The sequence below is a fragment of the Aplysia californica genome, unplaced genomic scaffold, assembly GCF_000002075.1.
Source record: "Aplysia californica isolate F4 #8 unplaced genomic scaffold, AplCal3.0 scaffold00406, whole genome shotgun sequence".
Taxonomy (NCBI): domain Eukaryota; kingdom Metazoa; phylum Mollusca; class Gastropoda; order Aplysiida; family Aplysiidae; genus Aplysia; species Aplysia californica.
The window spans coordinates 407,014-419,562 of record NW_004797676.1 but is presented as its reverse complement, the minus strand read 5'-3'; the positions used below and the strand labels follow the sequence as shown (position 1 = coordinate 419,562).

At 40.7% G+C, this 12,549-nt stretch overlaps 1 protein-coding gene across 1 annotated transcript in view; it reads right to left on the bottom strand.

Moving 5' to 3' along the window:
• Positions 1-7,557: 7,557 nt before the first annotated feature.
• The window catches only part of LOC101854654 (phospholipase A2), a 14,882-nt gene continuing 9,890 nt past the window's right edge, over positions 7,558-12,549 (bottom strand). Inside the window, exons 2-5 of the mRNA XM_035971263.1 lie at positions 10,460-10,543; positions 9,618-9,807; positions 8,370-8,479; positions 7,558-7,896 (exon numbers count right to left, since the gene is read on the bottom strand). Coding sequence (XP_035827156.1) covers positions 7,667-7,896; positions 8,370-8,479; positions 9,618-9,807; positions 10,460-10,543 — 614 coding nt within the window. The 3' untranslated portion in view covers positions 7,558-7,666. The remainder of the gene's footprint in view (positions 7,897-8,369; positions 8,480-9,617; positions 9,808-10,459; positions 10,544-12,549) is intronic.

The window sequence follows — 12,549 nt, the reverse complement described above, 5'->3', positions numbered from 1 at the left end:
TCTCTCTCTCTCTCTCTCTCTCTCTCACTCTCTTTATTTATTAAGCTGATGTTAACAAATTGTTGTCCGATATCTTGTAAAAATCATTAAAACATCTAACTTGTTTTTGTAGAGAATAATCTATCTATAGAGGCGGCAGCGTTTGTGCAGTATCCTCCTCTTCATGTCTTTATAAAACACCCGAATAACACGTTTTCTCGTCCCTCTTTATTTGTCTTTCTTTCTTTTTACTGTTGAAAACTGAACAACGTGAAGATGTTTTTTATATTTTAATATTGTATAAAGTATTTGAAGGCATCATGTTTCTGCACATTGTTATACACGGAAATAAATGGTTGTTATGGAGATTGTTTTGTTGTTGAGTTGTTCTTGGGGTGTGTTTCGTTCACTAGCTGTTCAACTGTTCTAAGCCAGAAAGCAATATTTTTTTAGAGTGAAAGAAAACTCTTTGAACTAAAAAACAACCCCCCCCCGCCCTCAACACACACAAAAAACCCAACAACAAACAAACGACAAAAAACAAACAGCAACCCATGTTCCAACATTATGTATCTTTTCTTGTTATTTTTCCCTAAAGTTTTATCATTCCAATTTCAACAAAATATTTCTCGGCCACATGCAACCGATACCCCAGATTAAGAAACTACAATTTATCACACACTACATGTTTTTAAGGGAAAAAAACAAGAACCCCCCACTAAACACTTTGGGCTTTATAGTACATGTGAACAGCTGGCTGGCGGTAAGAAGAATAGTCTCTAAGACCGCGCAGGAGATGCCGTTTGAGCATTTTTCTTCTTATTTAATGACTATTGTGTTTAAAACATAATCAGGGGCGGCTCGTGGGTCTAAAAAGTGGGCGTGCACAATTAGGTTAAAGCAGGTTGAAGATAGTCAAGGGCATGTCAATTAGAAGTTTTCTTCATCCTACCTGTTTTGAGAAAATCTATTTGAAGAAGAAGCTTTCCTTTCGTTCTTTGGCTGGAGCAAAAGTGTCCATTTTTATGTTGACTAAGTTGGGCATGCTGTCAATGATGTCCATGTGGATCGACATAAACGTACGTCAGTGCGATTTCTGGTATTATGCATACTTCTCTAAATGTTGTCTCGGATTTTTAGTCCTTCAGAGTTGAATAAAGGCCCTGGATTATACCTGTACAACACTGAGCAGATTTAAATATTTCATTGCAATGTAATACTTATAATTCTGTTTGTAATTTGATTTTAAGCAAAACAGTAATATTTCTGTAAACGATCCTAAAAGAACTGTTGGAAACGACTTTTGATACTCCTGGAATTTGGATGAATCGCAGATTGAGAGTGCATTGATTTTATTTTGCTTCAAGAAACTGTCACATTTTGAGTAACTATTATGTCACAGGCCTGCTTTGCAGCAATTTCGTTGGTGTTGTGTTTGCGTCTCCTGGAAGCGTGTTTCTCTGTTGTCTGTCTTGTTGATGGAACAAGTATACTGTTTCTCATTTCATCGACAGCAACTTTAAACGTGTCTAAAACTTGTTAGGCTGCTATGGGCGTTGTACTTCTGTGTTAAAGGATCTCATAAACAGCGTCAACGCGCGTGTATACTTTGTTGAAAAAGTGCAAAAAGAAGAGAAATGTTTCGCTCTTTAATACATTAAGGATACCATCGTGAATGGAATTATCGTCCCAGTGCTCAGATTGAATTTCTTCAAGACAGAGCTGGATCTCTCCTTTCCAAATGAAAACTGTGCTAATTAGCCGAGACTGTAAATTCCACCTTGTTTCAGACATGGAATATTCCGGTGACAAACGCAGATGCATTTTGTAGAGTGGGCAAAAAATGTCGAAGAGCCTGCATAGCATTAGTGAAAAATACCTCAGCTCCACGACAAATCACCCTTTTCATGACCGCGAAGGGAGAGTTCGTGAGTTTCACAGGACAAAATACACTAGATAACCTTACACAATACGTGCCTGTTCTTTCTCACCAGTTCTTTATTGTGAGACGTTGCAATGCGATGACCTACGACTGCGCTGCTATGTTTACTTGTCCGAAAGTATGATACTTAACGGCATTTTTTACGTGCGCTCTTGATGACTTTCGACTTTAATGCGTTGTTTCACATGGACAAGATCAGTAAAACCTGTCTTAGACTACTTGGGGTCCTCAGTTCCAAAAAGCAGACAGGAGAAACATTAGGCCTAATCTAGGTCTACAAGGAGTATAATTATTTGTTGTGTAAGCCACTCCACTTTTTATTTATTGTATTATTTTGATATTTTTAGTTTGGTGAGGACTTAATTCATTCACTCTCTTCTTTTTACTTTGTTTGGTGAACTGAATTTATTTGCAATCAACTTCATTCATCCTGAATTGGAATACACACTCGAGTAATAAAACTTTCACCACTACACCATTCCAACTTCTAACACAATGACCTAATTACGTCATGTTGACCTCACTCAAGTTCAGGGTTACAGAGGTGGGGCTAGAGATACAAATGGCAAGACAATGGACCAATCGCACATCGCTGGGAGCACTCCGGTGGATTGCTCCAAAGCTATCATAATACGGGCATTGAATTGTGTAGGCTATCGTGAACTGGTTTGAGATTGCGTTATTTTTAGACTGCCTCTATGGGCTTTGTTCGGCTGGTGCACATCGAGATTGTGCCGTCTTATCAATATTTATGAACTAAGAAACTCGGTCAAAACGTCATCGTTGTTTGGGTCGTCCCATAGAGCATTTTCCGAGACAGATTACACCACTGAACATACTATTTTTTACTTGGGTGAAGCAAAAGAACTTGGTATGGTATATTATATATTGTAGAGCTGTTGTAGATGTTGTAATGAACGAATAGGCTCTGGCGAGGAACTTGTACGTAAAACTGATTGGATGATGGATGGTAAAGGTTCTTTTGTTGTCACTTTGAGGGTGTTGTGCGCTAAAATTTTTGGGCGGCAGTGCACGACTGTGCTCTATGGACCAGCCGCCCCTGGTGTAGTAACATAATCATGTTTTATTCCACATATACTGGTAAGTGTGTGCGCTCGTGTGTACAGAATAAAAGGGCTGCAGGAGAAGGGAGGGCACCGTTGGAAGTCAGTAAGAGCTTGCGGAAGTGACATATGGAACACATCAGATTCTGGAGCTGGGACAAACGTACTCTACCTCTCGCCTGCACGATATCGGGGGCGGACGCTTGTACTGTTGTAGCGGTGGTGCGCACGTCTTTGTTTTGGTGCGGGAGGAATAAGAAAAACAAAGAATGATGCAAGGCTTGTTATAGCAAAACAGTTCGCCCACCGACTCATAAGCACTGCAGTTCAAACGTCATGAGTGGTTTGTCAAGGGACCAGTTTTGCTCTTTCCAAAAAGAGGGGGAGGGGGGGGGGGTGACTGACTACCGCCCTTGTGTGTAGCACTCCAACACGATGTCATTCATACTTTTACTGTTACCCTTGTTTGTTCTCTGCGAATCGTGGCCGTAAGAGTACAGCCTTTGAATAACATCACCTCAACTCGGCCGTGGATGTTTCTACATAATGAAGAGAAGTTACAACTAAATTTCAAAGTCAAACGTGGTTGTTTGTACCGCCCCATCAAAACAATTTAGATAATCAAGGAGGCGGGCTTCCGACATTTGTCTGTCAGGATCAACCCGGGCTGAGAGGGATTCAACATCCCAGCAGAAAGAACTAGAGACTCTAAAAAGATTCTACCCTCTCAGGAATCGAACGCTGTTCTCCTTCGTATGATAACTCATTGGAGCAGAGGAAGATAGGACTAACGCTACACATCATCACTCATCACCATCATTATTTCTAAGATCGTTATAAAATTGCTCTCAGATCAATGACTTACATCTATAATCCTGGAATCTCTATCTGTAACAGTTACTTGTCATACTAAGTATGCACGTAATACACCATTGCACACTATCATGCGCACTTTTTTCTACTAATCAGAGGGGGTCAATCTCATATAAATAGAAAAGGATTTTTAAAAAACCTTCCCCCCAAAACCCCAAAAACCAATCAACCAAGCAAACAAACAAACAAACATCCCAGCAAAAAGAACCAGGCACTCTAAAAAGATTCTACCCTCTCGGGAATCGAACTCTGTTCTCCTCCGTATGACAACGAACGAAGTGCCTAGCCACTACACTACAGACGCCGGTGGTACATGCATTATAACTAAGACAACTTCTCATATTTGTTTTGTGAAATGTTCGGGATGCAACAATTACCTCAGCATGAAATATCTTTATCTCAAACGTTTAAATGCGATGGTTATAACAGAAACATTATACAGCTATGTACTTTCCCCCAATGAAGGAACAAAACTATTATGCGAGGCCTCTCTATGTTTACGCTCCACCGGAAAAAACATGTTTTTTCAGCTTACAGTAGTACAGACTTCTTCATTACGCTGGGACGTCGAAGTAAATCAAGACAAAGATGGAATAAAGAAACTCTAATAACTTGGAATATTCTTTATTGAGAGTTCGTTTTGCTCTATATGCACATCCTTTTATAATCTTTTGAAACTACACTCATCACATTTGTCAGTACGCACACAATAAAATGTAAGTAACACCACACTCAATGCACGACATTCAAGCTAACGAGTACGAAGAGCGAACTATTATCTGATATGCCTCTCGTACTCATAGCATTTCTCAAATACATTCTTTGTTTATTATATTACACATACGTACTTATATACTCATACACACCTACCTCGCCCCCCTTCCTCACGAACCAGCCCTACCCCCCACCCACAAACACTCATACATATGCGCCCATACACATAATGCTCACACTTGCAAAGAAAAAAAAAGCCCACAGACGAAGTGATAAGAGCATATTATTATGCATAAACCAATCTTGTCAATAGAAAATAATGTCAGCGGAAATTGCCATTTTGAATCATTTACGAGATACACTGCTTAGTCACACAACTGTCAGGTTTAAGAGAAATGTAACCTACCATAATTACTTCACTGACATTGTCACCAAGCATTACTCACTCTTTCTTAACTATTCCTATTTTTGAGTAAACTCATGAAAAATTTAAAACACATCGAGCAAAAACTCAGTCACACAGGTAGGTAGACAATCAATAACGACACGAACAGATCAACAACAACAAAATTAACAGCAACAAAAATAATGACAACAACAACAACAACGTTTCAATGTAAGGTATTGTATAGATGCAGCCTTCATTGAAGCTCCACTTGCCAAAATAATTCAAACCATAAAAATAAGATGTTACAAAAACTAGCTGAATGGATATACCCTTTTCTTAATCTTAAGGAGCAATTAGTGAACTGAGTTAAAAATCAACCTACAATTTGAAAGAGATAAATAGATAGATAAATAGATAGATAGATAGATAGATAGATAGATAGATAGATAGATAGATAGATAGATAGATAGAGAGAGAGAGAGAGAGAGAGAGAGAGAGAGAGAGGGGGGGGGCGATTTCGTCACTCTTTCCATCCGCACGTTCTGTGTCTCGATTTCCTAAGCTCCGATGCACCGTGTACACTGCTGTACACTGGGCTAAACTCCAAGTGATGGAGCATTGAGCACTAGCTTGGTGCGCACGCTGAACAGGTAACTTATGTTAAGATGGAAGGTTGCGGGGTTTGGAGGAGAGTCGGAGACAGAACGTAAATACGTGTGTACGTAACTTGCACACCTTGCGCATTCCCTCTTGGAGGCTTTGGAACCTCTAAACAAACACGTCTCAGGGAAGGGTGGTGTGCATAATATAACACGTCATGCTGCTCACCTGATCTGAGCCTCTGTTGGCTTGAATAGACACCTCGTACGAGCGGAGAAACCCAAAGTCACATTGCGGTTTCCATGTCCTTACTCACCCCCAGCCCCTGATGCAATCTTCTTTCTCAGGCCGTAGCAACTGTTTACGCTCTTGTGCAAATGTCTATATTTACAATCTTTTTGGGATCTGGCGGCTCCAACGCTACCTGACATGACGTCAGTGTAAATGACGCAGATGCTCAATATGATCTCCTCATCCACGCTACAAACCAAAATACTCCCCTCCCTTCCCGTCTCTCCCCCCCCTACTCTCTCTCCCTCCCCCCTCTCTCGCTCTCCTCCTCCTCTCTCTCTCGGTCTCTCTCTCGATCTCTCTCTCGGTCTCTCTCTCTCTCTCTCTCTCTCTCTCTCTCTCTCTCTCTCTCGGTCTCTCTCTCTCAGACTCGATACCTTAAGGGCCCCGGAACAAGGGCGCATCACGGGGTCTGTATTAAACAAAAAAGGCGTAGAGCAAAGAGGACGCGGACAGTACACGCCAAGATCAAAGTTTACGCTGTAGGTTGTTGGAGGAAACCACCAGCTAGTCTCACTTCTTTTCTACCTTTCTGTTTCTATTTTTCACGCTTCTGACTTGCTCTTTCCCAGTCTATGTATTAACTTGTCCTTACAGCATCGAAGTGATTCTCTTGCTCAATTTAATCTGAACTAAAACTCTACAATGCGCGTGCTGCAAATTAGACAAGTGTACACAGACAAGAGTGGAAGCTGAAAGTAAGACATGATTCACAATGGGCATAGGCCAAGAAAAAACAACCCAACAGTGTACATCGACGGTCACCAATGCATTCTGGAAATCCACTGATACCACAACATGATTAACATCCCTGCTGTTCAGAAAGCTGACGCCACCAGTTTAGAAAAAAACAAAACAACAACAATTTACTATCTCACAGAGAGTTGTTACCCTAAGCAATATAATACGTTAATGCCCTTTAAGCGACGACGCATGAGTTGGTTCACTCAAGTAATTGGAATGGATGAGGGTCAGGTACCAGAGGAGTAACGCTACAGAGAACAGGCAGAAAGAAAGGGTCACCATGTAGACTCCAAACACGGCATAAATATATATCGCCTAGACAGATCGACCTTACGGCCTTGGGGACGTGAGAAACTCTAGGCACGAATCGATTAGCTCAGGGACAGCTACTTTCTAAATACCTGTTAAGATTTAATAAAAAGAACCAAAAAAAACCCAAAAAAACCCCAACCAACCCCCCCCCAAAAACAACAACAACAACAACTATCAACTCTTTGCGGAGTCAATGGGTGCATATTATAAGGAGGAAGACCCAACATCAAACAAATCATCCGAGGATAAGTTTGGCCTGCATCACCCAGTGAGGGAGAGATGGAGGGAGACACCAGTTTGTGAATCTACTTCCTGCAAAGTTGTAAGACCGCTCTCAAAGCATCCAATTGTCTCACAAGAATGGAGGGTCCCTGCACTGCTATTGTCTATGAGTGTGTGTGTGCGTGTGTGTGTGTTTGTCTGTGTGTATACAACGTATCTGTGTACGTGTGCGTGTTTGTGTGTATGATGTATGTGTGTATATCATGTAGGTGTATGCGCGCGTGTGTGTATGCGTGAGTGTGTGTGTGTACGTGTGCGTGTGTGTGTGTGTGTGTGTGTGTGTGTGTGTGTGTGTGTGTGTGTGTACCCGCATGCGTGCGTTGGTGAGTGTGTGCGCTCGTGAGTACAGAATAAAAGTAAGTTATCAGTTGTGTTCAAGATTGCCTGTAAAACATGTTGTTTCTCGTAGCTTCAGCAGATATCATCTAACAGACAGTCTCTAAAACAAATTTCTACCTAAACATTAATAGACGTTAATTAAAAGAAACTCCTCCTGAGCTTGTGCAGTAGAGACTTTGCCCACTTCTTCTTCCTCTTCTTCTTGGTCTGTCTGCGTCGTCTTTGAGTGCGAAGTCGGACGGGTCTGTTGCACTCTCGTCGGTCGAAATTGCTGAAGCCGTGGTTGTAGGTTGATCTGCCCAGGCATCGCGCCAACTCCAGGTCACACTGACATGTGGTGTAGGCGCACGGCGAGAAGATGGGTGAGTCTGTGGGAGGCGAAGGAGACTTTGGTCGGGGGACAAGAGAAACACTTCTTTTGGAAGTAAACAGAACGAGGGAAAGATGGAGATAACGTTAATAAAAACATCCCACCCCGCCCTAAAACAAACAAACAAACAACAGCAACAACCAAAACAATTAAAAACAAAACAAAAAAACAACAAAAAAACAACAACAAAAAACAACGTGTCATTTTTTAATTAGCCATCGAGATACCAGCAGCAAGAGCAACAACACTAGTATTTATTTAGAAGTAGCAGCTCCAATGACAACAATATGATGATGATGATGATGATGATGATGATGATGATGGTGATGATGATGATGATAATGATGATGATGATGATGATGATGATGATGACGATGAAGATAATGATGATGATGATGATGATGATGATGATGATGATGATGATGATGATGATGATGACACCTCAAGTCCTAAGTCCGAGACTCGACTCACCAGTGCACTGGCAAGAAGCGTTGTTACATTCCACAGAGTAGCCCACAAACTGTGGGTACATCCAGAAGCAGGCTACTTCACCGTAGCAGCGGTCGTGAACTCGGCAACATCTGAGGGACACACAGTGGGTTTTTGTTTTAGTGAGAGGCGTACGGCACTTGCAACACAATTAGGTCACATAAGTGCCGAAGATTCGAGGTGTTACAAAATAGTAACAAACACAAAAAAGGAGGAGAGATAATGGCATGGGAAATGTTTGATTGGGAAGAAGGAGCAAACCACAAAAGAACACCCGCAAACCACACACAGACACACTGACGATTCGTTCATTATGTTTGAGAAAAGAGAAGCACATCGACACAATAGTGGTACTTTAGTGCTGGGAAAAAGTAAGATGGACAGACAGAGAGAACTAAGGGAACGTAAAGAAGAAGGACCTACAACAGGCGCCCTCCTACCACCCGCCATAGTAACGACAGTGTGAGACATTGGCACTAGCAATTTCCTCGTTTGAATATATACATAAAATAAATTGTATGTAAAGGAAGTATTAGAGACAAACAAACAAAAAGCAAAGAAAAGAAACTACAACAACGGCAATTCTCTTACTGCCCCCCCCCCCCCCTCCCCGCCCGGAAAAAAAGACAAAAATGAAAATATATCTTTAACACCTTAATCACCTGAGAGAAAACAAAACAAACAAACAAACAAACAGCAACAACAACAACAACAGCAACAACAACAACAACAACAACAACAACAACAACAACAACAACAACAACAACAACAACAACAAAAAGAGACTAGATTTCGAGTCCTTCACACCTTGCTTACAACACGTACCAGGAAGTAGGCCAACAATGTAGAAGCTGGTGGTTCTGTGCGTTTTTTGGGTACACTTATCACTCATAATACTCATACTATTTCATGTTCATTAAGGGTGCAACGCGCTCTGCTTGTATATAGCAATGGGCGAACTCCAACGGAGAACAGAACTACACATCACCAAACATCACTTCAAAATCAATTCGCCGACTCTCGCCAATTTCCTTCATTAGAACAACAGAATAAGTTTTGAAGATCGATTTACTTTGCTAATCGTCTGCTTGCTTGTTCGTTTTGTTTGTTTGTTTGTTTTGCTCGTTTGCGCGTCTGTTTGTTTGTTTGTGTGAGGTTTTTTGTTTGTAGGCGTATGTCCTAAAGGGTTTCAGGTGGCTGCACGGTGTTTGTTCCCACCCGTTGACTCACCCGTCCACACCGTCTACATGGGCGCTAGCTGCATTGCCCAGACCACAGAAACAGCCGTAGTTGTTGTAGTCTAGACAACCCCTGTTGGTGTGTGCGGCGACGAGTTCGCACATCTGTAGGATGTGTCGCTTTTCGCGCCGATGTGGAGTTTGAGAATCTATCTCCTGGGGCAAGCATGATGTCAGGGTTACTGGGGAGATTATGTTGGAAGATGTATAATAAGTCATGTGAAGGCACAAACATTTTATTCAACTTTTTCTTGTGAGTATGATTTGCTCAGGCAGAACATTGTTATACGAAGATTATTAACAGAAACGCTAAACTTTAACTCCCCATGCTAAAATAAAACTTAAAAAAAAAGAAAATACTTCAGTGTGACACGTACCTTTGAACCTTCGTGTATATATATATATATATATATATATATATATATATATATATATATATATATATATATATATATATATATACGGTCCTGTGCAGCCAAGAAAAAATTCCTACCGGGTTAATAAAGTATTATCTTATCTTATCTTATCTTATCTTATCTAAATACCTTTGACACCTTCTTACTCATAATATTCTGAGACTCATTACAGATTCTTAGATTGACTAGACTTGCTTGTTAAATGAAAAGCTGACTATAGAAAAAAGCACAACGACAGCAGGAACAGTAGCAACAACATCAACAATAATAACAAAAATAACACTAACGGCAGAAGAAACGAAGGCTACAGCAAAACAAAAATACAAAAACACCATTAAAATTTTTTTATCACAACAACAATAGCAGAAAACCAGCATGACAAAGCGAGCCCGTGGATATTGCACAGATGGCCACTCACCCAAAGTAATGAGTGAGATTGTGAGTGAGATTTCTGCTGCATTGTTCCTTGACTGAAGACCCATCCTGTTGGATGCGGACGGATCTGAAGATGAAAAGAAAGAGTTTTATATTATATTCTGCTTAAAACTGTCAACGTTTTCACCCCCCCCCCCCATCATCCCATCTTATTCTTGCATGCTCGCCAGGGCCGATCAGGGTTTTGGGCGTACTGAATCCGAGCTGAAAAATCAGATAACCCATATATAAGAACTCGCGCCAACTGGAAACAGCTGCGGGAAAAAACAACCCTAAATGGGGTATTTCCCATTCAGTTAAAACGGACAGTTGTCCGACCTCCTTGTGATAGATCTATATGAAAGTATTGCATGATGCAATCCTGGTTAAACTTTAAAAAACCCAAAAAACTTCTTCTTTGTTATCTTCAAAACCCAGAAAGAAAAAAAAATCACTCGGGGGTTATTCTGTTAAATATTGATACTCTAGAACTGAATTTGTGATTACTTTTACAATAAGACATAGTTTTCAATTAGTTCATAAATGATTTTAAAAATCGTCAGCGTGTCACAGTGTCCGAAAAAAGAGGATGTATTGTGTGATATTTACCAAGACTGCACCATGTACTATTTTCTTATGACAAAGAGGACGGACAGCCGTCAATTTTAACTGAACGTGTAATACCCTTTTAACAGTTACAGTAGAGGCACCGGTCGTGTTTCTGTCATGTCACTGAGATCAGAAGAATGAGTTCAACCATCAATTGCTCAGTTTTTCTTTGACGCATTCTAAGAACTGACTTATTCATGTCATATAAATTAACAGGATCGTAATATCGTTGGTGTGTATGAGCACACTGAAGCACCTTTTTACATTTATTTTCATTTAGAACCAAGCAAACAAAACAAAAAGGAAAAATACAAGGTTAGTAAAGTCATAGAACATGGTAGTGCCCCCCCCCCCCAAAAAAAAAAAACCCACACAAAAAAACAACAACAAACAAACAAACAAACAAACAAAACAACCCCAAACATTCAAACATCGATTATATCAGTATTTATTGTCGTTATTCTTCTGAGAGATAAGTTCAGCAGGTTCAAAGTTTGCCTTTTCACCTCGTAACCTTTCCTAACCTGTCAAATATTGTGACCTAGTTTTTGCGTTGATCAGCTGCGAAGCAGACACAGCAGCTGATAATAATTATCTGGCGATTCAGACTCCCGGCGTCTTTTTCTGTCCAATCACATCCATGGGATAAACAGCCATAAAACGGTCATCAATACTCATCAAAATATTTTGGCTGGAGCCCAGGAAAAACAAAACAAACTCAATTACGGACGTTTCGCGGTCAAGAGACTTTTCGAAAGTCACACGTCTTAGCAATCGTGGTACTTTAACGAAAACAAACACACAAACTAAACAAGCAAAGGCCAAAGAGAGAGAGAGAGAGAGAGAGAGAGAGAGAGAGAGAGAGAGAGAGAGAGAGAGAGAGAGAGAGAGAGAGAGAGAGATATGATATTAGCCAACTGATGGTATCAAAGGAATAAGAAAAGGACTTCCAGCTTGACGATGGAATAATATGTTTACGCTCTTACCATGAGCACTCAACGCCCGTTTTGATCGGAAATCCAATTTTTACACCCTGCAAAAACCTTTTGTCCCAAGTCATAGATAAGTGTGATGCAGGAGATAACGGCTGTCTAGCTCCAAGTAAGCAGTTCATAAATATTTGTTATCGGCGACTGGCCACAGAGACGGGATCAAAGTCCTTGGTGGTTACCTCGGAGAAGAATGACTCAGACATGTGTGTGGAATCTACCATTGCCAGCAAACACACAAATAAACTAATAACAAAGAAGACACCTTTGAGGAACAGATAAATGGTTGTCTGTATAGTTTTTTACTGCTCCTTTTGAAACAACTTAAACCATTTAAGAGACGGGCTGACTCGATCCTGTCTGCCAGGACCTACCCGTGCTGGGTGGAAAATAGCATTCCAAGGGAAAGAAGATACTCGATAAATCAAACCTACCCATGTGAAAAGCGAACCCCTGTTTTTTGTTTTGTTTTTTCGTTAAAAAAAAGAAAAGGGGG